The sequence below is a fragment of the Neovison vison genome, chromosome 1, assembly GCF_020171115.1.
Source record: "Neovison vison isolate M4711 chromosome 1, ASM_NN_V1, whole genome shotgun sequence".
Lineage (NCBI taxonomy): Eukaryota > Metazoa > Chordata > Mammalia > Carnivora > Mustelidae > Neogale > Neogale vison.
This window is the reverse complement of record NC_058091.1, coordinates 22,471,326-22,498,653: the sequence shown is the minus strand read 5'-3', so window position 1 is coordinate 22,498,653 and position 27,328 is coordinate 22,471,326. Positions and strand designations below refer to the sequence as shown.

Here is a 27,328-nt window from a genome sequence, read left to right as displayed (position 1 = left end):
CAGTCTCAACATATACTCCATGAATCACTGTTTATAAAGAGGAAAAAAAATGGCAAATGTAATTACCTAAATGTTCAAACTTACCGTCACCAATAATGAGACAAAACTGACATTATTTATCTTTCAGTATGAAGCAGTGGGAAAGACACAAATTACCTGTGTAGTTTTCTTGCTAAAAATACATATATTTTTGTTTTATTCTGCTGTGCTTACCACAGTGAGTGTGGCTACCATCTGTCACCAAACGATATTAATATATTATTATTAACTGTATTCCCTGAGCTGTACTGTTCATTCATGTGGCTTATTTTATCATTGGGAGTTTATACCTCTTAATCCCCTTCACCCATTTTACCCACCCTCCCCTCTGACTATACTTTACTAAAAACATTTAACTTAAATCTAAGCATGAGGAAATAATCAGACAAATCCATTCTTGTGGGGCATTCTGTAAGACAGCTGGCCTGGACTCTTTAAAAATGTCAATGTCATCAAAGACAGAAAAAGCCAGAGGTCTGTTCTGGATTTTAGAAGAGGCATGACAACAAAACGCAATGCATGAATATCTGTTGGATACTGGATTAAAATGTATGCGTGCTTATACTGGCGTATACACCTACACACATAGCTGTAAAGGACTTTATTGGGACATTTTGTATATGGATAATATACCAGATGATATTGAATCAATATTAAGTTTTAAGTGTAAAAATGATATTCTTACTTAGGAGATTTTGTTTTTTTCATATTTTAAAAAAATATTTTATTTATTTATTTGACAGAGAAAGATCACAAGTAGGCAGAGAGGCAGGCAGAGAGAGAGGGGGAAGCAGGCTCCCTGCTGAGCAGAGAGCCTGATACGGGGCTCAATCCCAGGACCCTGAGATCATGACCTGAGCCAAAGGCAGAGGCTTAACCCACTGAGCCACCCAGGCGCCCTCCCCCAAGGTTTTTTCGTATTTATGAGTGAAGAGTCATCATGTCTGCTACTTACTAAAAATGGTTTAGAATAAAATGTAACTTGTGCATTTAAAGAGAGAGAATGTATATGTGTGTGTTTAGGAGAGAGATTTAACAGTAAAATCAGATGAAAGACAGAATGGTATTTATTGTACTGTTTTTTTTTCCTTCCAATTTTTCTGTAGATTTAAGTTTTAGAGGAAAATTATTGGTGCCTTGGGAATATGGGAAAAGTGTATTAATATGTTGATAGAGAAAAGAATAGAATTGATTTATTTTAATATATAAATATATTTATTATAAACATAAAGGTTAAAAAGGAAAAAAGTTAGGCATGCTTATTAGTTTTTTTTTCTTTAAAAAAAAATTTTTTTTAAAGAGAGAGAGTGGGGGAGGGGCAAAGGGAGAGGAAGAGAAAATCTCAAGTAGGCTCAATCCCCAGTGTGGAGCCTAACATGGGGCTCAGTCTCATGACCCTGAGGTCATGACCTGAGTCAAAAATCAAGAGTTGGATGTTAACTGACTGAGCCACCCAGGTACCCCCATTTAGTTTTTAAATTTACATTTTAATTACACTCTATACTTTTATAGTGTTGTTCCAGATATACAAACCAAAATTTAAAGGTAGTGTGGCTCTCTTGCTTAAGACCCTCTGAGACAGTATATTTTGGATTCTGGTGATACTGTCTTTGATGATATTTGGAAATGGGGTTGTTAAAAAATAATCTGTGTCAGATGAAAATAAGAATTTAATGGATAAGGTGGTCCTTTTGTCTTGCACTAACTGAAAAAAATTATATCCCACATAGCTTACAGGCAGACATAGTATATTCACTAAAATCAGATTAGGTACTCCCCAAAGAAAATAAAAACTGATTTGAAAAGGTATGTGTACCCCAGTGTTTATTGAAGCATTATCTATAATAGCCAAGATGTGGAAGCAGCCCAGGTATCCATCTTTAAAAGTGAATGGGTAAAGAAAATGTGGTAGACACACACACACACACACACACACACACACCCATGAGATATTACTCAGCCATAAAGAGAAAGACCTCTTGCAATTCATGACAACTTGGATGGACCTAGATGGTGTTATGCTAATTGAAATAAATCAGAGAAGAACAAACACTATACAATTTCATTTATATGTGGAATCTGAAAAACGATACAAATGAAAAACAAACCAAAAAACAGAAACAGACTCATGAATATAGAGAAGAGAACAAACTGGCAGTTGCCAGAGGGGAGGTGGTGGGGAATGGGTGAAATAGGTGAAGGGAATTTAGAAGTTCAAAATTCCACTTACAAAATAAATAAGTCATGAAGATGAAAAGTACAGCATAGGGAAGATAGTCAATAATATTATAATAATGTTATATTACAACAGATGGTAAGTATACTTATTATGGTGAACATTGAATAATGTACGGAATTGTCAAATTACCGTGTTGTATACCTGAAACTAATACAACATTTTTTGTCAACTATACTTCACTAATAAATTTTTTTGAAACAGTGAATCATACTAGCACATATGAATCTAAGGGATAGGAAAAAGTTGAAGAGATTTGTATTATTTATAAACCTCATCTTTATGATTCTATAGCCAGGAATAGTAAAACAAATTATGTTGTTCTATATAGTGACTTGACTTTCTTGAGGGAATGAAATTATTTTAGTATTAGTACTATGTAGCAATAGACATTATCGAGAATAAGATACAATTATATTAATAGCTTGTTATAGGTAGACTGAATTACTATTATTAGATAGGTAAAACTTTTAACATATAAAACTATATAATTCAATAATTCATTTAAGCAAAAAGATCTGGTGGTGCCTGGCTTGTTCAGTTGGAGGAGTGTGTGACTCTTGATCTCCGGGTCATGAGTTTGAGCCCCACATTGGGTGTAGAGATCACTAAAAAAATAAATAAACTTAAAGATTTGGTAAAATATTAGGAAATAAAATATAGTACTAGTGAACATTTCATACATAATGACAAGTAGAAGTTATCCCTGCAACACTGGGTTGCAGTGTTTTCAACACTAGAAAATTTTCAACCCTAGAAAATTTTGGTAGAGCAGTTCACTATACTAAAATATTGTTGGGAAAAATTATGATCATCTTAATAGTTGTAGAAAATATATTTGACAAATTCAACACCCATTTGTGATCAAGTCTTTAAAAAGTTGAGAAAATATGAAAAAAAAATCTATTAATCCCGTGAGGTAGATATGCATATACTTTATTCTATACTTTTTTTTTATGTTACAAAACTTTACAACTTCAAATTATGGTTTTTGCAAACATTTTTGCTTGTTTTTGCTACTCTCCTCTCTCCAACCTCACAGCTTTTACAAAGCACATAATCGTAAAAACTAGAATGGTGTTTACTTGTCTTGCCCAAGTCTAAGTTCCCCACACATGTAAGTGTGTGACTTTTCCTCTCTGGCATAATCAATGATGAGGAAATGGTCAAACTATGAAGTTAAGGGACTCTGAAGGGACAATCAACAGACTTAGAGATTGCTTCAGAAGCATATCCTTCTGCAGTTCTGGATTAAATTCCTCAGTTTTTTAAAAAATATTTTATTTTTAAGTAATCTCTATACCAAACATGGGGCTTGAACTCACAACCCCAAGATCATGAGTTGCATTCTCTACCAGCTGAGCCAGCCAGGTACCCCTGAATTCCTCAGTGTTAATGAGAGCATTTACAAATATAAATGTAATGTGAAGCTATGAAAAAATAATAGTATTGTGTGAATGTAATACGCTTTTTTTTGTTGTTTTTTGTTTAGGTATCTACGAATATTTCAAAATGTGGACCTATCTAGCAATTTTTACTTTAGGTAAGTTTGAACTTAGTTTTTCTCCTGTCAGTCACTTAAATACTTATATTATTTTCCAGGGTGGAAAAACAGAATCAGAGGACACATTGGTGCTTCCTCTATTTTTTTTCCCCATTGGCCAAGTAATTTCATCTAAAAGCATAAAGGTATTTCATCCTCTGAAAAATTTAATGTTTGAATATTGAATGGACCAATTACAAAGGAATTACTGTCACTATAAAAATCATCTTTGTTTTAGGTGGAGTTTTTAATGAAATATTCTTATTTTGCAATTTTTAGTTAGAATATGAAATTTGCATTCAGTTTCTAATACAGAGTTGTAACAATGTCACAGATTGTTGTAGTTAACAATCTAGCAAAATTAGGTAAAAATAAATTCATAAAAGGAAGAATTGTTGCAATACCAACATAATGCTAGTGGTCTTTTAAATTAATAGTTTTCCTGAAGAAGAATGTGGCATAAGTATTTATGAAAACATATCCTAAGAAAATAAATTAAAAGATAAAATACTAATTCTTTCTTATAATTAGACATTTATAGCTTCACTATTTATGATAGTCCCAAAACCACAAACCAGTCAATGCAGGGACAACTCAAATAGCAGTAACTGAATGATGGGCAAGTAAATTCTAACAGCACATTATGATAGAGCATTATACCACCACCAATGTGACCAATATGTAGGCCTAGGAGATGTAGTTATTACGCTAAGTAGAAAATTCTGTCAGCTGTAATATCCAAACTAAAAACTGAGAACACAAAGTAGCATGCTCCAAAAAGGACTTGAGTCCCAAGGACCAAACAAGCCTAAGGGTGTTGTGGCTATTGGTGTTATGCACTGATGGGATACTTCGCATCATTTACCTTTATTTTTATATTGTCTGTATAGTTAACCACTTATTTTTCTGTGAAATAAAAACAAGTTTGCTATATAGAATGGGCTATGTGTTCATTGTTGCAAAACTGAAGGAAGTTCATTATTTTAACAGTAGTCTAGTGGAGAGTTCCTAAACAAAGAATTTTCACATCCACAGATGTTTATTGAATGTCTATTTCCATTGTGTTTATTGCAGTCATCTGCTTTTCTGTCTTTATCACTTAATTTTATGTTTATACCATCTTCAACTTGTCACTGAAACTTGGTGGTATTGTTAGAAATGGTTTTCTCCATGAATTCAACTTTGTTTGGATCCCCACACTGAGCTCTGGGATGAAGTCATCCAATGAATAAAAGTATATAAGTTACGGTTTTTATGTCAATAAGTAAGCCTTAAAAAGGATATACTACATTCTTAAGAATAGACTGGAATAAAGTAATTACTCTAACTAGGAAGAATTGATTTTTAAAAAAGTAAAAAATCAACATCTTTCCCCCTTCCCCTGCCACCTGTTCAGATATTACGGACATATAACATCTATAAGTTTAAGGTGTATAGTGTGGCGATTAGATACACATATGTATTGTGACATGATTACCACAATAAGGTTAGTCAACACCTCCATCCTCTCATATAATTATGAGTGTGTGTGTGAGAAAAACATTCAAGATGTACTGTCAACAGATTTCAAGTTACAATTCATTAATGTTAATTACAGTTATCATGCTGTGCATTAGATCCCCAGATCTTATTTAACTTAAACTGGGAGCTTGTACCATGCAACCAACATCTCCCCATTTTTCCCAGCCTACCCTTTTCCCATGCCCCAGCCCCTGGCAACTACCATTCTACTTTATATTTCTATGAGTTTGGCTTTTTTAGGTTCTGCATAGAAGTGACGAACATATGGAAATGATCAGACTTATTTCACTTAGCATACTACCCTCAAATTCCATCCATATTGTTCCAAATAGTAGGATTTCCTCCTTTTTTTTATGGTTGAGTAATATCCTATACCCGTTCATCCATTGCTGGACTCTTAGAATGCTTCCATGTCTTGGCTATTGTGAATTATGCTTAGAGTCAACGTGGGCCTACAGATATCTCTTCAAGATGGTGATTTCATTTCTTTGGCCATATACTCAGAAGTAGGATTTCCAGATCATATGGTAGTTGTATTTTTAAATTTTTAGGAACCTCCATACTCTTTTCTATATTGGCTGCACCAATTTTCATTCCCACCAACAGTGCATCAGGGTTCCTTTTCTCCATAGCTTACCCAAGACTTGTTTCTTGTCTTTTTGATAATAGCCATTGTAGGAAGTATGAATTTCTGTCTCATTGTGGCCTTAATTTGAATTTCCATAATGTGATGTTGAACATTTTTTCACATATCTGTTAGCCATTTTCTTTGGAAAAATGTTTATTCGGGTCCTTTGCCCATTTTTTTTTTAAAGACTTTGTTTATTTATTTGACAGAGAGAGATCACAAGTAGGCAGAGAGGCAGGCAGAGAGAGAGGGAAGGAAGCAGGCTCCCGGCTGAGCAGAGAGCCCGATGCGGGGCTTGATCCTAGGACCCTGCGATCATGACCTGAGCCAAAGGCAGCGGCTTAACCCACTGAGCCACCCAGGCGCCCCCCCTTTGCCCATTTTTAATTGGATTTTTTTTGAGGGGGGGTTGTTTGTTTTGTTTTGCTCTTGAGTTTTATGAGTTCCTTATGTATTTTGGATATTAACCCCCTATCAGATAGGTGGTTTGTAAATATTTTCTCCCATTACATAGGTTTCTTTTTTATTTTGTTGATTTTTTTTTTCTGTGCAGTTCTTTAGTTTGCTGTTGTCCCACTTGTTTATTTTTGCTTTTGTTCCTTGTGTTTTTGGTGTCATATCCACAAAATCTTCACTAAAACCAATGTCAAAGAGCTTTTCTCCTTTTTTCTTCTTCTAATAGTTTCATAGTTTTTAAGTCTTAATTTTATATTTAAGTCTTAATCCATCTTTTTTTTTTTAAAGATTTTATGTATTTATTTGAAAGAGAGAAATCACAAGTAGATGGAGAGGCAGGCAGAGAGAGAGAGGGAAGCAGGCTCCCTGCTGAGCAGAGAGCCCGATGCGGGACTCGATCCCAGGACCCTGAGATCATGACCCGAGCCGAAGGCAGGGGCTTAACCCACTGAGCCACCCAGGCACCCCAAGTCTTAATCCATCTTGAGTTAACTTTTGTGAATGGTGTAAGACAAGGGTCCAATTCATTCTTTGCATATGGGTATCCAGTTTCCGTAGCACTATTTATCGAAGAGATTATCCTTTCCCCATGTGTCTTCTTGGCTCCCTTGTCAAATAGTTGACTCTGTATGCATTGGTTTATTTCTAGGCTTTCAGTTCTGTCCCACTGATCTATGTGTTTGTTTTTATGCCATGCTACTTTGAATGCTGTAGCTTTGTTAAAAGGTTTGAATCTGAAAGTGCGATGCCTCCATCTTTGTTCTTTCTTAAGATTGCTTTGGCTATTAGTGGGCTTTTGTGGATCCATACAAAGTTTAGGATTGTTTTTTCTATTTCTGTGAAAAATGTCATTTGAATTTTTATAGGGATCTATATGGATGGCTTTGGATAGTATGGACATTTAAACAATATTAATTCTTTATGTACCTGAAGTATCTTTCCATTTATTTGTTTCTTCAGTTTATTTCATCAGTATCTTATTATTTTCAGTGTAAGATCTCTTTCTTCTCCTTGGTTAAATTTATTCCTACATATTTTTATTTTTTTGATGCTATTATAAATGTGATTAAAAAATCAACATCTTAATACAACTTTTATCCCTGAGATTAGATGCTAGGAAAATTAATGGCTCCAACTAGCAAATATGGTAAAATTGAATTTCAAAGATGAAACAAATCAATTTCAACCAAATTAGATGAGCAAATTAAAGAAGAACTAATAATTGAAATAATATGTGAGTCTCCAGGCAAATCTAAAGAATTCTGAAATTCTGTGCTAAAATGTATTGCTGAGATATTTTTTTAAATTGTTAATAATGTGAAATCAAGATTGTAAAATGGGTTTCTATTGGCTGCAAGGCCAAAATTACATTTCTTTTTTTTTTTTAAGATTTTATTTATTTATTTGACAGAGAGAGATCACAGTAGGCAGAGAGGCAGGCAGAGAGAGGGGAAGGGAAGCAGGCCCCCTGCTGAGCAGAGAGCCAGATGCGGGACTCGATCCCAGGACCCTGAGATCATGACCTGAGCCGAAGGCAGTGGCTTAACCCACTGAGCCACCCAGGCGCCCCCAAAATTACATTTCAAAGACTGTTACAACTTTTTGGATGGCTGTTACTCTCCTAAAACATGTTTTATCATAATGGCTTATATTACTTGCTTATTCCTGTTTTATTATGAAGTCGGTTATGGTACTACCACTAATAACTAATAGAATTATTTTTGTTCATACGTAAACTACAGTAGATATTGTAGATATTGTAACATCTATGGAATTCCATTCAAGTATATATGAGAGTGTGACCCCTTTGCACAAGACTGTGAAGTTAGAGTGATTTCACTGGGAAGCAAAACTGCACATTGCAAGTCAGTGAATGTTGATCATTTGCATTGTATTATATATTTCTAATTGTGCAAATGCATAAGTCATGCAATAATCTTTTTAACTGAAGTATAGTAGACATAAAAGATTATTACTAGTGTCAGATATACAGCATAGTGGATTGACAATTCTCTGTAGTTCTCACTGCTCACGATGGTAGGTATAGTCATCTGTCATCATACAACATTATTATGATATTATTGACTATATTCCCTCTGCTGTACTTTTCATCCCGGTGACTTACTTGTTTTATAACCAAAAGTTTGTACCTCTTAATCTCTTTCACCTCTTTTGCCCATCCGACCACCCCTCCTCTCTGGCAACCATCAGTTCTCTGTGAGTCTGTTTCCGGTATTTTTGTTTGTTTGATTTGCTTTTTAGATTCCACATATAAGTGAAACGATACAGTATTTGTCTTTGTCTGTTTTATACTACTTAGTATAATGCCTTCTAGGTTCATCTATGTTGTTTCAAATGGCAAGAGCTCATTCCCCCCACCCCCAAATTTATTTATTTATTTATTTATTTATTTTTGGTGTCCAAGATTCATTGCTTATGCACCACACCCAATGCTGAGTCATTTTTAATGGCTGAGTAATATTCCATTGTATAGATATTCCAATCTTCTTTATCCATTCATCTATCAGTGGACACTTAGATTGTTTCCATATCTGTATCTTGGCTACTGTAGATAATGCTGCAGTAAACATAGGGGTACCTATATCCTTTCAAATTAGTGTTTTTGTTTTCATTGGGTAAATACCCAGAACTGGAATTACTGGATTGTATAGTATTTCTATTTTTAATTTTTTGAGGATGCAGTGAGTTTTAAGTTTCTAATTATATTCATGATTTACTATATTTTACAGTGTTTATTTGAATAGCTTTGCTTCCAAGTAATTGAACAGGTGTTAATGTGGTTCAGTTTTTAATTCCATATAGGAGCCAAGACTGAAATATGTTTTGCTTTTCTAATTCATATTAAGTTTCAGTTATGTTCTCAGTTACAGCTATGACTTGTCCCACTCACTTCAGTATAATCTCACTGTCTTGCGAATGCCCCTGGAGATGTTAAAGTCAGAAACAACCCAGCCTCGCCAGGAGAGTTTCGACATCTTTGAAGATGAAGGATTAATTACACAGGGTGGAAGTGGTAGGTGATTTTCAGTATATCTAATGTAGGTTAATACGGCATCTGTGAAATGGCACTCATTAAATTAACGCACATTTCCTTCATATTTCTCTGGCCCTTATTCCTCCGGATCCTTATATGAGGTTTTGGATATATAAACTTGACCAGTTCATTTTTATAGAGATCATTAATCACAATGTGATTTCATTTGTGGGCCAGCCGGAAAATTGTATGCTAACCTTCCCTAGCAAACATTCCTGTATTTTTAATGGAATACATTTACATCTAGACTTATGGTAAAGTTTGAATGGAGAATTGTTTTTTTCCAATATTGGAAAATACACACCAACACCTTACTTTCCTTCATAGAGAGTTTTGGAAAAAATTCACCATGGATTATCTCTTGTGTCCTAGAAATTTACTACAGTATCTCTAATTCTTACAAAAACTCTGCTAAGTAGGTATGACGGCACTTTCAAAGAAATAAAGACTAAGTAGGAAACTGAGGTGTAGAGATTAAGATCTCATGGCCAATGTGCCAAGGAACCAAGGCAGCGGGTCAGAGGTTGTTCTTATTTTGATTGGTCCCAGCTTGACCCAGGTGTCCCTTATAGGCCTTGTTTCTTCAGGACCACTATAGGGTCAGTGCAGGACCACGTGTGAGCATCATCCTGGAGATCCTAAATGAACAAGTCACACGGTACCTTTATCCCTAGATTTTTGGGTTGGTCTAGAACTTTACAGCCAGGGGCATTACTAAAGTGAATGTGGTGAAGGAATCTTTTCAGACTTAGAGCAATTTAGCTGAATTGCATATACTTTGGAAACATAGTAAGTCAATAATGTCTTGGGCACCTTGCCCTGTGCAACCTGAATAATAGTGATGCAGATGTAGGTGCAGAGTAGGCCTGTAATCTAAAGCTCTAGCAGTGTCTTTAGAATCTAAAGTTCTAAAGTGTCCTTGCAGGACACTCAGAAAGAGCCTCTTAGCATTTTGTGCTCTCTTAGCATTTTGCCAAAGGTAACCGTTCGCTCTAAGACTTAAGAGTGTTACTTAAACTGGATGCCATTTGTAGCATTGCCCTTAATCTACTAGATTGACTATCGCTTGTGCTAAGGCCAAACTCAGTGCAACGTCCTTACCTCAGAACATCAAGATCAGTTAAATTTGCCCTGGTTTAGACTCCCAAATTGTAACATATACTACTAGAGACAGGTGGAGGTCAAAATAATGTGTGCCTGAATATTTGCTTGCATCATGTCTTCTAAATATCCCACTTAGGAATAGAAAAGCTGAAAGTATTTCTAAATTTGTACTCTAATTCTTACAAAAACTCTGCGCAGTAGGTATGACGCCACTTTCAAAGAAATAAAGACTAAGTAGGAAACTGAGGTGTAGAGATTAAGATCTCATGGCCAATGTGCCAAGGAACCAAGGCAGCGGGTCAGAGGTTGTTCTTATTTTGATTGGTCTTGAATATTTGTTTTGGAATCTGAATTAAGCCTCTAAAAGCCACTTAATTTTTTACTATCTCTGGAGCAATTCTACATGACAGATATGAATAACCATGTGTATTAGGTTTTTATAGCTGCTATAACAAATTACCACAAACTAAGGAACTTAAACCTATACGAATTTACTGTTAGAGAAGTCAGAAGTCAAAATAGGTCTCAGTGGACTAAAATTAGGGTGTTGGCAGGGCTGTGTTCCTTTTTTGAGACTGTGCAGACATTTTCTTGCCATTTCATTTTCTAGAGACTGCCCACATTCCCTGGCTTGGGGCCCCTTCCATCTTCAAAGTCAGCAATGGCTAGCCGAGGCTTTTCCTGCATTACATCACTCCGACACTTAGATTCCTGTTTTCCTCTTTCACTTATAAATAATGACCCTGTGATTACAATGGGCCCGCCTGGATAATTCAAAATACTCTCCCCATCTCAAGGTCATCTGAGTTAACAGCATTAATTCTATCTGCAAATTTAATTCTTTCTTGCCGTGTAACATAAGGTAGTCACATCTTCTGGTGATTAGGACATAACATCTTTGGGGGGACACTATCCTTCTACCACATAGGGGGAAACTGATAGGAAACAGAGAATGAGGGCAGAAGATAAAGGGGTAGGTGGAAAAGGAAAATAATACATCTGTTATAAAGTCTGTACCATGTCAGGCAGTGTATTAGTCACTTTGCATGTATTATATAATCTGAACATATCTCTGAAGTGAATAGTAGTATCATTTTACAATTCAGAAAATTGAGGTTCAGAGATGTTAAGTAGCTTGCCAGAGCTCACGAAGACTGATAAGTGGCAAAGACAGACTGTCTTTGCCACTTACCAGTGTACTATTCGTGCTCTGTGTAAAGCATTGAAAGGGCAGAGGAGGTTCAATTTTTATGACTCAAACCAAGTGTATTTGTCACAATATATAAGCACTCTTAACATACTATGTTTTGAGAAGAAGAACAGCCTGCTATTCAGAACTGTTAGTCTTTTTTTTTTTTTTTAACATTTACTTATTTATTCGAGAGAGAGAGAGAGAGAATGAATGGGCATAAGCAGGGGGAGGGGCGGAGCAAGAGGAAGAGAATTCCTCAAGCAGACTCCACTGAGCTCAGAGCCTGGTCCAGGGCTTGCTCTCAGGACTTTGAGATCATGACCTGAGCTGAAATCAAGAGTTGGACACACAACTGGCTGAGCCACCGCAGCGTCCCACTCTTACAGTCTTTTAAGCCATAATCAAAAACGTACTTAGTTCTCATTTTGCCCTTTATATGTTTTGTAAAACTCATTGATGTTTAATAAGTATATCTGGATATGCTAAAATCACATTTGATGAAATTAATTTCTTCGTATAGAAAAGGCCTGATAGGGTGATAACTCCCACTTACAGAAGTATCAGTAAGGCACCAGGCATGTTCAAAGCAATTTTTGTGCATTACCTTCATTATGGTCTTCACAACAACCACGTGATACAGGTACAGATGTATGAAATGGACATTGCGGTAGCAGATAGCACTCTTGGTCCCAACTGCCACCCTGCTGATGAGAGGCAGGGCCAGGTTTGGACCCAGGCGCTTGGCACCCCCAGAGCAGCGCTCCCAGCCGCTGCCTGGTGCTCTCTCTCGGCATTGGTCATGTATTTGTCCGTGTGTCCTTCATTTCCCTACGTTTCTCTTAGGTTAAAAACTCCCACAAACCAGAAAAATATGTTTATTCTTTTACTTTGTACAGAATCAGCACAGTGTTCTGGGTGATAATATGAGTTATAGCCACTGAAAATGACAATGCTCTTAATCAGACATTTTATTTTGAAGTTAAAAACAAAAACTTTAGAACTTAAAGAGGAGTATAGACCATTTCCTTATATTTCTGGTACCGACTTCTATTTTTCAGGTGTATTTGGGATCTCTAGTGAGCCTTATATGAAGTACGTGTGGAACGGTGAACTTCTGGATATAATTAAAAATGCTGTGCATCGTGACTGGCTGTTGTATATTATTCATGGGTTCTGTGGGCAGTCAAGTATCCTTTCTTTAAAAAAAACTAAGGTATATATTTTTAAACTTAAGCTGTGTCAATCTGTAGAAGACTGTACACGAATTATAAGATTATTCATTACCATTCTCTACACCCAACAGGAAAACTTACTGATGATATCAGGAATACAGAGGAATACAGACCATTTAAACAGATCTCTTATGTACACAGAGAGATAAACAACAGAGAAATGCTGTGTGCTTAGGAAGTGGTAGAGACCATAAGTATCAATCATTTCTGAGAGGAGGAGCAGAATCACTGACAGGTGGGGAGGACAGGGCAGGCTCCTAGGAAAAGTCAGGCTTGGCCTGAGCTCTAAGCAAAAGTCAGACCTGAGCAGGGAGCAAGCAGCAAGCTCCGAGGTGGGGAAAGCACGATGAGTGTAGGGGTAGAAAAGTTCATGGGAGTCTTCTCCTGCCTTAGGGTGTAAAATCCTTGGGAAGTACAACCTAGTGGGTAGTGGGGTAGTTAGTCACCAGATTGCATTGGTGGTCAGACTAAGTAAGCATTCTGGGTTTGGTGCCTGAACTTTTGAAAAGCTTTTTCAAGAGGGTAGTGTAGAGGGGAGTACTTAGGAGGGTTGAGTTGACAGTTGTTTTCAAGTTGGATTAAATAAAATGAGACCAGAACAGGGCACATGAGTTAGTAAGAGTTTGCTGTGGTTCAGGCATAATGTAAGAAAGGCCTGGATTGGAAAGGGACATAAGAGATTTAGTAGATGCAGGTTGAACCTTAGGTTAAGTTTGAGTTCAATTTTATAAATACTTTTGTTCCCTTTTACTTAACTTGTCACTATGGTTGAAACCTTTCCAGAAAGTGCTGTTATGCTACGAGGCTTAGAGAGGCAGTATTTACTTTCTACGCGTAGTATTTCGTTTTTTCCTGTCCCTTTTTGAGATCACGTAGGGCATTTGTACACCTAGCTTGTTTTCCAGTTGACATTCTTTCTTGTGTCTTAGGTTTTTTAGGACCTATGGTGAAAATTGTAAAGGAGTGGTTGTTTTGAGATCATTAAATGAGTAAATTTGATCATGCATATTTTGCACTAGGACTTTTGGGAGGAGTGGGATCAAGGGGTATAGCTAGAGAGATCAGTCCTAAAAAGTACCTATGGCATCCTCTTTACGGCACATGAGGGAGAAGAGAGGCTAGATGCTGACACAAAGGAAGTTTAAAATGAGGATGAGTAAGATTTATGCCCCGAACTTGCAAGTCAGGCTCATTAATTTATAATAATTTCCAAGCAGTGAGTATTAGTATCTGCTTGGTTTGTTTACTGAATAATGAGATTTAGCCCTGAATTACCTTTTCTGTTGCCAAAAGTGAAATGTACCTGGAAAGAACACAAAGTTTTCACCACCAAGGACACCAAAAAGAATGTGTTACAGTTTCTAAAGGTATTTTCCAAGAGGCAGTTCTAAACTGTTTTGTATCCTCAAGAGCTAACTCAGGGCCAAACCTGTATTAAGCACAGTAAATGTTTGTGTTTTTAAAAATAGCGAATAGCACCATGGATTAAATTTTAAAGCTCATTAGCTTAGATGATGAAACTAGTTTCCTAGTTATCAAGCATTTAATGAGTTGTGGAAGTCTTTACGATGGTAAAAGAAATTGCTGTATAGTCAGCATTTACTGTAGGACAGGCACTGGTTTACACACGTTACCTAACCTAGTCCCCCCAACCACCTCATAAAGTTAGTTACTTTACTAGTACTTACACCATTTTACAGAAGATGAAACTGAGGCTCAGAAAACTAAATAAGGCGACATAATCAATAAGCTGTATATTGGTTCAGTAATTCAGTGTTTAGTTTTTGTAGTTAGGTGACACATTTGGGGAACTTTTCCAGTATTACACATACTCCATTCCCTAAGTACGATGTATTGCTTCCTATTTAACCCCCTGTTAAGCGGCATTGCTCTCTTTGAACGGTGTATGATCTCTGAAGACCAAAGAAGGATTAATTGTACTTGTTTACATCCTTTAGTTGGCAATAAGGAGAGACCAGGCCTTCCCTTGGCCACGAACCTGACACCTTTTTACTGTTTCATCTGAAATGCATGGAAACCACTCCTTAGGGTGGCCTGTTTTTGCTTTAATACCTGCCTCATTTGGAAGAACAGTTAGACCCAACGCTGTTCCATTCTTGGGTGGAACTTTTGGGTGTTCTTTAACCTTCTGGACAAGCTATATTTAAATGCATATTTAAGGTCTAATGATTCTCTTGGTGGGGTGTGGCGGTTCGGTGTGAATGCTCAAATAACTTTAACTTGATTTCTAAGAGCTGTTGATCTACGGACGACCCGTCTACGTGACTCTAATAGCTAGAAGGTCCAGCAAGTTTGCGGGGACCCGCTTTCTCAAGAGGGGCGCCAACTGTGAGGTAAGATGCAGAAGCAGCGGCACTGCTGACGTCCTAACCTTTCACATCAGCCTTGCTGATGGAGGTAGCCAAGTGGAATTCTAGAAAGTGGCATTTCTTAGTTTGGGATGTGATCAAGAGACTAATTAATGCTCCAGGGTATCTGACACTTGTGAGGAATGTGACTAGTATACAGAGGTTCTGAAAAATCAGCTATCTTAGAGCGACTTCTGGATTGCCTTGGGGAGTTATGACATGTCTCATGTTTTGGAGGCTGAGCCATTTCTGTAAGATATGAAAAAACGTAGTGCATATTTAGTGTAGTGACTAAAATAGCAAAGCGCCTCCATTGGAGGAGTAAGGGGAGGGGAGCACTCAGTGGAAACGCATCTTTGATGAGAAGACAAAGTAGAGCGAGGCATGGAAACCCCCTCCCCCCTACTGCCACCTCTACTTTAGTTTGGCTCCGGGCAGGGTCTTAGTCTTCTCGGCCCTGGAAAATAACCATGACAGAAGTCCTATCCTTCCATCAGTCATGTCCTCTACTCCAAGTGTTTCATCTCTATTTGCAGTAGACAGCTTGAGTCTTACCCAGATGTGCGATCGAGTGGACAGATTGAGTGAGACATTGGGTTTTAATCCTGGGTTAAAATAGCAACATTGTTCTTAAAATTGTATCAACAATGAAAATAGTTATGACTGGTGCACTGAGAAAAATCACAATTTTGCTATGGTACTTATTTTTGAGTATTTTATGGATAATTAAGCAGACATATTATTAATGCCTCTGAAATTATTCTTTGTCATATCCGTCTGTACTTTTATAAGCCAAGCTAACTCTAGACCTTTTTTTCCCTTCTGTCCATCAGGCATTATTTGAATCTCACTCTATTGTCCTTTCCTTCCTCCCTAGTCTTCAGAATTGAAGTTTTGTATTGTGCTAGTCTTCCTAACCTCCTGTATAATTTCATGTAATTGTTTTCCTTTTCTCTCCCTCTCTGCCATTTATATCACTCAAGCTGTTCTCTGTCTGCTACTTGTATTATTAGCTATTTAATTTTATTTTTTCCTAGTCTACTCTGGGCTATTTTTAATTGCCTTCCTTTGTTGCATTTTAATGGTTTTCCTTTCCTAATGTGCACATTGAATATTGATCAACATTTACCTCTTTTAAAGTGTTCTAAGAAAGGGAATTATAATTTCATTGTATACTTGGAAATTTTTTTCCATTAAAAAATTCTAAGAACATAAAATATCTTTAAATGCCACCTTTCTTTTCAGGGCGATGTTGCAAATGAAGTGGAGACAGAACAAATACTCTGTGATGCTTCTGTGATGTCTTTTACTGCAGGAAGTTACTCTTCTTATGTCCAAGTTAGAGGATCCGTTCCTTTATACTGGTCTCAGGACATTTCAACTATGATGCCTAAACCACCTATTACATGTGCGTGGAGCAGTCTTTTTTTTTTTTTTAGATTTTAAAATTTTATTATTTATTTATTTATGTATTTATTTTTTGAAGCAGTCTTTTTTTCTTTTTTTGCAGGTCCATTTGCATTCATATATTTACTATATTTTGTCAGAGAGAATTATTACTTAAAGTGACCATATTTACATGAATATAGTACTAAGTGTAGATCTTAGGTTTTTTTGTTTGTTTGTTTTTTAAAGATTTTATTTATTTATTTGACAGAGAGAGAGATCACAAGTAGGCAGAGAGGCAGGCAGAGAGAGGGGGAAGCAGGCTCTCCGCTGAACAGAGAGCCCAATGCAGGGCTCAATCCCAGGACCCTGAGATCATGACCTGAGCCAAAGGCAGAGGCTTAACCCACTGAGCCACACAGGCACCCCTAGACCTTAGTTTAATTCACCATAAATCCAGAAAAGAACTACATTGATGCTTGCAGATTTCAGCCACTGATTAAAATATCAATTCCACTATATTTACTACCATTTCAAAGTAGAGCATAAGGTATAACCAATTCTTTCAAGAATTCTATAATGTTTTGTTTTAGGTTTAAAGAGAACTTCAGGTTTTTTAAAATTTAATTTAATTTAATTTTTTTTGGAATTTTTTTTCAGTGTTCCAAAATTCTTTTTAATAGAAGAGTTACTATTAAAAAGACTGCTCCAAAATAAGTAAATAAATAAATAATAAAAACTCTTCTTTACCCATACTTTGAGATGATGCAGTATTAGAGAAATCCATGAATTCTTAAATCCTAACAAAGTTTTAGTACTGGAAAGTAGATAATTTAGAAGAAAGACTTTTGTTATTTTATTTCATAACATAATTTTTCTTTAATTTTGGCTGCTAGTAAATTGTATTTTACTTCAGAAATGTGGGAGTCAGTCAAAATCAGTAAATATGTGACAAGTGAGTATCTGATAAGCTCAAGAGAACTTGGGAAGTAAAACGACTAGATTAGTTGAATTGCATTTCTTTGAACGTTAAAAAAGAAAACAAGACCTTATACTTCTCTTATTCTTGCTTTATGATTTCCATTCTGGTATTTATTCATCCTTTTTATCCCCCTTAGTGGATCAGGCAGATCCATTTGCACACGTGGCTGCCCTTCACTTTGACCAGATGCTTCAAAGGTTTGGCTCCCCCATCATCATCTTGAATTTAGTGAAGGTATGATGTGTCCATCTGTTTAGTTATGAAATGGAGGAATATTTTTCCTCAGCACAAAGGGGTTTACAAGCTTGTTTACCTCTCCCCAGAGGAGAGGTTTCTAGATTTTCCGTGTTGTGACAGAGCACTGTGTCTGACCGTCTAAGCCACTGTCCATTGGCCTAGGTTCTGTGTGGCCTCTTCCCTAGGGAGAAGCAGCAGTATGTTTCCAAGGGAAGAAAGCGATGCTGTTAGTCTTCTGATTTCCTTGGGTGAACTGGAGATGAGTGAAGTTCTGCCTTAGTTTCCAAGACAGCCTGGAGAAGGAAGCATGGAGATTACAGAGTCACAGCCTAGCCTTGATATAACCCATTCCCTTGACAATCAGAGATCTCTTAGGAAGGTTACATGCAGTAAAAAGATCTGAAGGCTGGAGTCAGAAACTGGGGTGGTTTAAGAACAAGGTGGACAAAGTGGTGGCCTGGCCTTACAGTTCTGTGCTTCTTTGTGAGAGTACACTGTCTGGTCAGTAGATCTCATGTACGTGAGTAGGCCCTTGGGTCAACAGCCTAGAATGGAGACAAGGAAACCAGATAAAAATTGTTTCCATATCTGTTGCCACCACGTGCATTGAAGAGATTTCTGTCCACAGCCAAGAAAACCCCGAAACCAAGGGTATTGTTATGTTACGGTTGTAGCAGTGGTCAACAGCTTAATAGTGTGAGATTATTCTGAGAGGTTGGTTAATAAATGTAACTCAGTTTAAACAAAAAACAAGGAATCCTATGTCCGTTTAGTTCATTATTTAACAAGTCTTCTCAAAGGTTTCCTTTGTGCCGTGGCAGTCATAGAAACAACTCATGCCTTCATAGAGCTGACAGTCTAATGGAGGAGATGGTGAAGTGATGCAGACGTACCAACACATGAGAGCTTATAATGGGAGAGAAGTTTCTGAGGAGGTGATCAGGCCGTGCAGACTGAAGGAAGAGGCATTAACTAGGCCAAGAAGAGAGAAAATAGTATTCAGTTCAGAATTGCGGGTTCCAAGGCCCTGGATCAGGAGAGGGGATATGGTGCGTTTCGGGAAGGAAAAGCCATGTATGGTAGGGGTCCTGACGATGAGGGCCAGAGAGGTGATAGGGCACCATTGTGGGATGAGGCTGAGGAGATAGCTCTGGCCGGACCATGCAGAGCCTTGTAGGGTGTGTCGATGAGTCTGGTCTTTATCTTTAGAGTTTAATGGGAAACCGCTGAAGGTTTCCCATGAGTAAGAGGATTGTGATCAGACTTACATTTTAAAAAGACTATGCTGACCTCAAGAGAACATGTGGATAGGCACAAGGTTAAAGAAGGCTGGAAGACCCCATAGGAGGCTATTCTAATTGTCCAGGGAAGGGGTGGCCCTGGCTTAAACTGGGGTGGTATGGTAGAGATGGACAGAAGCATGCGGAGGGCAGAGACTGGGCGATGAGCTGGCTGTGAGAGGAGGGAGAGGGAGAGGTCCGGCTTGACTCCCAGGTTGCTGGTGACTTCAGGTGGCTGGATGGTGATGCCATTCACCGAAACAGGGAACACTGACTTTGCTTCGCGTTTTACAAAGTCCTTATGCTGCTGTTAAAAGCTATGGCTAAATGGAGATTCAGTCTAGGATGCTTGAAGTAATTCTGCATTAAATACATAGATTCAAAAAATTATATCCAATACATGGGGTTGTAAAGGGTTCTTGCCCAGGTTTCTCAAATGTGCATTTATTTTTTAATCTTTAAAGGCTAGTCGGCGGACTTAGAAATTATACTTGTTTATCATTCCATTGTCAAAAAAATCCTGGCAATAACTGGATATTAACTAGAAAATAGTTTAGAGATTAAGTTACTGTTTTGCGGAATGGAAAGGAAAGGGTTTTTGTTGTTATTGTCTTTGTCATTAGTTATTTTATTCATAGGACAAAAGAAGGTGTTTATTCAGTTCAGTCGGAAAAAATATTAACTTGTGATTAGCGTCCAAGAACGCATTTGTGTGTGTGGAATGATACTGAGGGATCTTCACTTTTTTTTTCCACCTCCATATGAAGTCACTAAAGTGAAATATTTCCCTTGATTTCTTTTCTCTCTTACCATGTGCTGTGAATATCCCCACCCCTCACTTCCCTTGTTATGGAAGTTTGAGGCGCTGGTTGACATTTTGCCACAATCCCCACCTGTGCCTTCAGTGCTGTTACTGGGGAATCAATAGAAAGTCAATCTGTAATCAGGCATAACTATTTGGAGGTTTTTAGTCTGAGGACCCTGGATGGTCACTGGGGGAGTCTCTGAACCCTTGAGATGATATGCAAAACCGCTTGTGTGTGTGATGTTTTCATTTGGTTGTAGCAGGGGTCTGTGCCCCAAAGGAGGTTGGCTTACTAACGCTAACCCCCGACAGTCAGATGGGGCACAGAGCAAATTCCTCAGAGATGACCGATGGTTGATTGGATAACCTGTTCTCCCCATCTCATGAAATGTCAGATTTGATCAAATTTCAAAAAGATTTTATTTCCCTTAGTTGATTTGAAGGGCTTTTGAGAAAAATTCCAGATATTTAATTCTCTCAGATATAAAAAGCTAACTACATGTTCGTTCTAAACTGATTTATGCTTCTTAATCAATTCTTTTCTAATTCCTCCCATTTGGTTTACTCAGCTGTGCAAAATAGATACCCTTTTTGTTTCCACAGCGGTTAGCTAATTAAATGCATGACAACTGATAGCTAATCACCATGATTGAAAACAGCGGAGACCCATTTTGATGCCAGCCGTAGTGCCTCCACACCATGTCAGTGTTACTATCACTGAACTGTTTTTCCTTGTCTCTAAGTGAAGTCCTGAACAGGATAACAATAAAAGGAGTTAGTTTTGATGACTAGTCCCCATGTGCCAGATGCTCTGAGAAGAGATGATCATGTTTTATCACTTTTAAGCCTCACATTTTTGCTGTGAGGAAGATACTATTGTTGCCCCATTTTATAGATGAAGAAATAGAGGCCTAGGAAACTAGGAACTAGGAAAGTTGAGAGCTTTGCCAAAGGCTGCGTGGCTAGCAGGCAGCAGCCCGAGAGCTCTCGAATGAGAAGCGTGTGATATGTAATGGGGTATACAGCAGGCAGGGAGGCAGAAGGTAAGATTCTCATGAACACCTCTTAACCTCATTCAACCACAGTGTAAAAGGGGGAGAAGGGGAAGGGGCCTGCCTTGGCTACTTCACAGGGGATTTTGTGAGAGTCAAATTTAAGAATGCCTATAGGCTGTCAAAGCACACTCAGCCAGCTGAGGGATTATCCGTCCAGACCCAGTTGATTTTGGTGACCCTTAGCTGGCTGAAGTTGGGGGTTTCTTTCTTCTGGTCCTTGGGGAGTTGTCCTCTGCTACAGTGGGGTGTGGAGTATGTAGACCAGCCCCAGGAAGGTGAACTGGGATTCTCAGGCTCCAGGAAGTTACTAAAAAGAAATCTTATCTCCTGGAATTTTTGAAGCTAATTATCTGTTGATTTTAATTCAACAAAGCATTTATTTCTCTGCATTTATATTATTTTTATTTTAAGTTTTATTTCATATATTTAAGACTTTGGCTTTTTGTCTTAGCTGAAAAGTAAAACTGTTAAAAGTCTCTTCCTCTGATTTGAGGTAATTAGAACCCTGAAAATGTTTAATTTTTGATAAAGGAACGAGAGAAACGAAAGCACGAGAGAATTCTGAGTGAAGAGCTTGTAGCCGCTGTGACGTACCTCAACCAGTTTTTGCCTCCTGAACACATGATTATTTATATCCCTTGGGATATGGCCAAGTACACCAAAAGGTGAGTAGATATTCATATGTTTGGTTCTGGCATTATCCTTTTCTTGTAATGTAAAATAGCAGGAAACTGATCTCTGTGGTAAAGTTAATGTGGGCAGCTGGGTGGCTCAGTTGGTTAAGCATCTGCCTTCAGCTCATCATCATCTCAGGGTCCTGGGATCAAGCCCCACATCAGGCTCCCTGCTCAGTGGGAACTCTGCTTCTCCCTCTCCCCCTGCCACTCCCTTCTGCTCATGCTCTCTCTTGCTAGCTTGCTTGCTCTTGAAAATAAATAAGATGTTAAAAAAAATAAAATGAATGTTCTCTTTTAATTTCCTTTATGAATCTGCTTGAGGGGCTGTTTTGCTACTGATGTATAATTTGAGTGCTTCAATTAATTGACCAGACTCTGTTTTCTGTTTTTTGTTTTTGGTGTTTTTTTTTTTTTTTGCCCATGACTCGTATCACTTGGACATTCTCTTTGAGGTAGCTGGTCACTTCAGGACATCCCTGTTCCACGACTTTTCCCTCACAGGCATTGGCTTCACTTTTCCATGTTTCATCCTGTCCCCCTGTTTAATCACTTTCTCAGACGCCACTTTCAGACGATCTCACCTGTGGATAAACCTGCAGTAACTCCTGAGTGTTGGTAGTAAATCCAGACTCCTTAGTGTAGTGTTAAAGCCCCATCGCCTGGTTGGTTCCAGAATGTAATAACTTTTTCTTTGTTCTGGGGCCAATCTGTTCCTGAAAACTGAAACTGTGTGCTCAGCTCCCAGTGTGGCTGCCGGGGTCCCATTCCTGAGCCTCTGTCCCTGTTGCTCGCGACCCCCAACTCTCTGGGGTACTTTCCCACCCCTCCTTTACCTGTCAAGAGCTGACTCAAAACATATCATCCAAGGGACCTCTGTTCTTTAACCTTGCCTTCTCCTTTTACTCATGTCCCAGGCATCATAGAAATACAAGGTTTATTTTGAGGTCTCGTTCATATTTTTAATGTTACTGGCTTGTTTTGCACTGTAACTCATTGTGCTTTTTTCCGAATCATTTTGTGTAGTTAGATACCCATGCCCACCTCACACACACATATGCACACATTTTCCTCGCCTCTAAGCCTGATCACAGGTGGGCACCATTTGTATTTATTTTCCAGGGTTTTCTTCCTCTGCCACCTCCACTGTATTATCACACACTCCTCACAGTCATCCTGTGAATGCATATTGACTTGACTGCTGGGACTCTTAAGTAGTGAAAGGCTTTGGGAAAAGCTCTCCAGGGGATGTAATGTGCCAAGATTAAGGCTTGCCAAGAGCTGATGCGGGCCCTACATGTCTCTTTGCACCAAATCTTGTTCGTTACCGAGTATACATTATACGATAGAAACTAATTATTACAGTGTTCCTGTTGGATACAAACCAGAGATTTTAAAAATTAAATCCATGAATATCATTACTATTGACTCTATTTGCTTCAGATATAAAGAGTAAATATATATTAAATGGATTCTTCTCACTTTTCTCATTCTTGCTCCTGTCATCAGCAAGCTGTGTAATGTCCTTGATCGACTTAACGTGATTGCAGAGAGCGTGGTGAAGAAAACGGGTTTCTTTGTAAACCGTCCTGATTCTTACTGTAGCATCTTGCGGCCAGATGAAAAGTACGTATGGTATTTAAAAACTGAAATCAAACATTTTGCTCTCATGGATAACTATTCTAAATATGAGCAATTTGTACTACTTGAAAGATGGATGAATTTATTGGGACAGACAAGACATTCAGGTTATTGTGGAATGAGCATTCACTGTGGGAACAGGACTTCCTCTGGTCATGTATCTTGAGATGGAGGCTGAGGAGTCTTTATCTCTTACTTCATGGAACAAACATTATATAAAATATTTCTGTAAAGTGAAGTTTTCTGCAGTGAATCCTATTTTTCAGCATTAAATAGGAGCAGGAATTTTTTTTCCATTGACTGAATACTAACATTTTAATGAAAATATTGTTTATCATTGTATTACAGTTATTTTCTCACAGATCTTTCATTATTACTACTTTGTGAGTTTCTTCAGATCAAGGATCATGTTTTATTTATCTTTTTAGGATCGGATATTATATATCCCCAGCATTTTATTTTCAGCTACAAAGTTAACTATAATGGTTAAAAAAAAAAAAAAGCAAAAAAAATCCTACCAACTGTATAGTGTGATCAATATATATAGAGAGCTGAGATCAATGAGGTAGAAACCAGAGATACAGTAGAACGCATCAATGAAACTAGAAGCTGGTTTTTGTCATAATTTGTACTTGTGACAGTGGTCCACAAGACCATTCCCAGGCTCAGGGATCCACTAGGAAACTCAAAGCACTCAGCATATTGTCGTACTCATGGCTGTGATTTATTAAGGTCAAAGGATACAAAGCAAAATTAGCACAGGGAAAAGGCATGTGTGGCAAAGTCCAGAGGAAATAGGTAAAGCTTTCTGAGAGTCCTCTCCTAATGGAGTCTAACACAACATGCTTAATTCCCCCCAGCAGCTTGTTGTCACAGAATGGGTAAAACATTGCCAACCAGAGGAGATGATGAGATACTCAGTGCCAGGGTTTTTCATTGGAGTCTGGTCCCCTAGGCAGCTTTTGCTTGGCACATACCAAATTTCCTGACTTCCAGAAGGAACAAGGATGTTCAGCAAAACTATATTGTTTCAACAGACAGTTTAGGAACAGTGAACCACTCGTCCATCTGGGAATGGTGGGAACTCAAGTTCCCAGATGTCAACCAAGGGCCAACCATATAAGCAGGCCTTTCTGAGCATAGCAGCCAGGCCTGTGGTGTGAACGGTCTTCTGAACTGAACCTTCTCTAAAATAATGAAGGTATTTTAAGAACTTAAAATATTTTAAATCATTAAAATGCTTTAAATCATTAAAATAAAATCTCAATATCATTATATATTGCTTAGAACACATTCCCAGGCATTCCTTAGCACGTGGAGAAAATAAGTAGGAAGGACAATAATAAGGATATCTGCAAAAGCAGCCAAAGGAATGCAGCAGAGCTCCACGAGGAAATGCGGGAGGAGGGAGAGAGGCTGACTGTTGAGGGGAGAAGGATAAAGCTCAATGCCCTGCGATTACTATTCATGTCTGTAGAAACCAGACAGGAAATGGGCTTAAATGAAAGCAAGAGGGATTTTGGTTGAACATGGGAGACAAATGCCTGGGTGTGGGACTCTGGGGCAAGATAAGATGCTTCTTTCCTGGGCCTCCGTGAGGAAAGAGAGCATGGAGAGCCTTCCTTCGGAGTTCTTTGCATATTCACTCACCAGAAAGAATGAAAGTAAGCAGAGTCAGTTGATTATTTTGGCGCATTCAGCCCTATTCCTTTGATTCCTTATAAAGAGCTGGAACCAAAAATGAATATAGATTATGCTATTAAATTTTTTTCTTAAACATCTATTTTTAAACACAGGTGGAATGAACTAGGAGGATGTGTGATTCGCGCTGGTCGCCTTCAGGTATAGATGCTACTCTATTAATAATACAGAGAATCTATTTGCAGTGTATGATGTTTTCTGAAAGCAGCCATGAGAGAGAGATACTTCTTATTTAATGAAAAATTATTAACTGTTTGGAAATGATTTTTAAAAGCCTAACTGCCAGTATTTAACTCTTACAAGTGATGCGCAGCTAAAATAATAATGATCTGTGGATTTTTTCTACATAAGATAGATTTTATTATTGGAAATTAAAACATAAACAGAAATGGGAAAAGAACAAATTAGAATCACTTGGAATGAAAGATCCCCCCGGGGCTCCAAGCACCCCGGAATGGACCCCTTCTCAGGAGGAGACCCCCGGACCCAAAAACCGAGCCGAGTCCACTGGTCAGATGCAAACAGCACGAGGTTTATTGAGTAGACACAGGTACCTGCGGGCGGTCAAGTCTTAGGAGGACTCGCGCGCCAGCCCTTAGTTCAGGGCCTTTTTATGGGGTTTGGGGAAGCGAAAGCATACGTACAGAAGCAAAAGCACGGTTACAAAGTTTTCATTGGCTGGTTTGAATGTAAAGGCATACTTGGTGTTTGTAGATTGGCTAGTTCAAATGTAAAGGCATACTTGGCGCGCGGGAATACCCCTGATTGGTTCGCTCAGCATCCTTCATTTACATAGTGGGAAGTTACTTTCATTGGTCGTTAACAAAAGGGAAACAGACAGTATTGGCTAGATTTCAATCCTTCATTAGCATGTAGACTGACCATCAGCATTGGCCAGACCACAATCCCTTATTAGCATGTAGACTGACCATCGGCATTGGTCAGACTACAATCCCTTATTTGCATGTAGACTGACCATCGGCATTGGTCAGACTACAATCCCTTATTTGCATGTAGACTGACCATCGGCATTGGTCAGACTACAATCCCTTATTTGCATGTAGACTGACCTTTCAACATTCCTTGTAGTATCTTATCACTTTTTACAACATGGGAGGATTGTTTAAGGGAGTGGGAGAAGGGGGTGTTGGCTAAGCAAAGAGAAGGGGGAAGGAGGGGGAAAGGGAGGGAGAAAACCCTTTTCATTCCCCCATTTTCTTTTTGGCCCGAGTAAAATCTTTTACTTTACTAGGGGCTAATCTCCCGCTGCCCTATTGCATGATATTGTTGGGTTAATACCATGGTTTGGATAAGCGACAATCTATCTTTTATAAATTGGGTTAACCTGTTAATGATGCATGGCCCGAATGTTAGAATTAACATTAAGAGCATTAAAGGTCCTATTAAGGAGGTTATTAGGGAAGTAAACCAGGGTGAACGATTCCAAACTCCTTCATACCAAGACTGTTGAGATTCAAAGTCTCTTTTACGCTTATCTAGCCTTTCCTTCAATTTATCTAGAGTTTCTGTTACTACTCCAGTCTGGTCGGCAAAAAAAACAACATTCTTCTCTGAGAGCAGCACAAAGGCCACCCTCTTTTAGGAACAGTAAGTCTAAGCCTCTTCTGTTTTGTAGCACCACTTCTGACAGGGAGGTTAGGGATTCCTTGAGGGCCCGAACTGACTGTTCTAAGGCCCTAAGGTCTTCATTCATAGCATGATGTAGAAGTAGGTATTGGTCTGTTCAGACCAGGGCGGTTGCCCCTGTACCGATTCTGGCGGCAATGCCTCCTGCCCCCAATAACATAGCTAGGGTGACTAGGGTGACAGGTTCACGCCTTACTCGGCTGAGATCACTCCATTCATGGTAGCTAAGAACCAATTCATCTGAGTGGTAGGTTATTCGAGGCCATAGTTGAACTAACACACAATAATCAGTAGTCTGGTTTAAGGCAGCAGCAGATACACAAGGGGTTAAGCCTGTGTTACATGCCCAATAGGTTCCATTGGGTGGGATCAAATAATAGGAGCTAGCCCATATTTTATGGGTCGAATTACAGAGTGTTTTTTTAACATGAAGAGGCGGGGTGCCTATACACAGCCCTGCTCCTGAAACTTGTGAGAGGGTTAAGCGATGATCTTGGCCATGGCATATAGCGTTGGGGGCAGTGGAGTTAGTATAGTTGGCAGAG

At 38.3% G+C, this 27,328-nt stretch overlaps 1 protein-coding gene across 1 annotated transcript in view; it reads left to right on the top strand.

The window, feature by feature from the left end:
* The window catches only part of FIG4 (FIG4 phosphoinositide 5-phosphatase), a 133,182-nt gene that overhangs the window by 27,786 nt on the left and 78,068 nt on the right, over positions 1-27,328 (top strand). Inside the window, exons 5-13 of the mRNA XM_044244439.1 lie at positions 3,768-3,818; positions 9,309-9,457; positions 12,833-12,961; positions 15,260-15,360; positions 16,621-16,783; positions 17,880-17,977; positions 21,652-21,785; positions 23,304-23,420; positions 25,232-25,277. Of these exons, the coding sequence (XP_044100374.1) occupies positions 3,768-3,818; positions 9,309-9,457; positions 12,833-12,961; positions 15,260-15,360; positions 16,621-16,783; positions 17,880-17,977; positions 21,652-21,785; positions 23,304-23,420; positions 25,232-25,277 (988 nt within the window). The remainder of the gene's footprint in view (positions 1-3,767; positions 3,819-9,308; positions 9,458-12,832; positions 12,962-15,259; positions 15,361-16,620; positions 16,784-17,879; positions 17,978-21,651; positions 21,786-23,303; positions 23,421-25,231; positions 25,278-27,328) is intronic.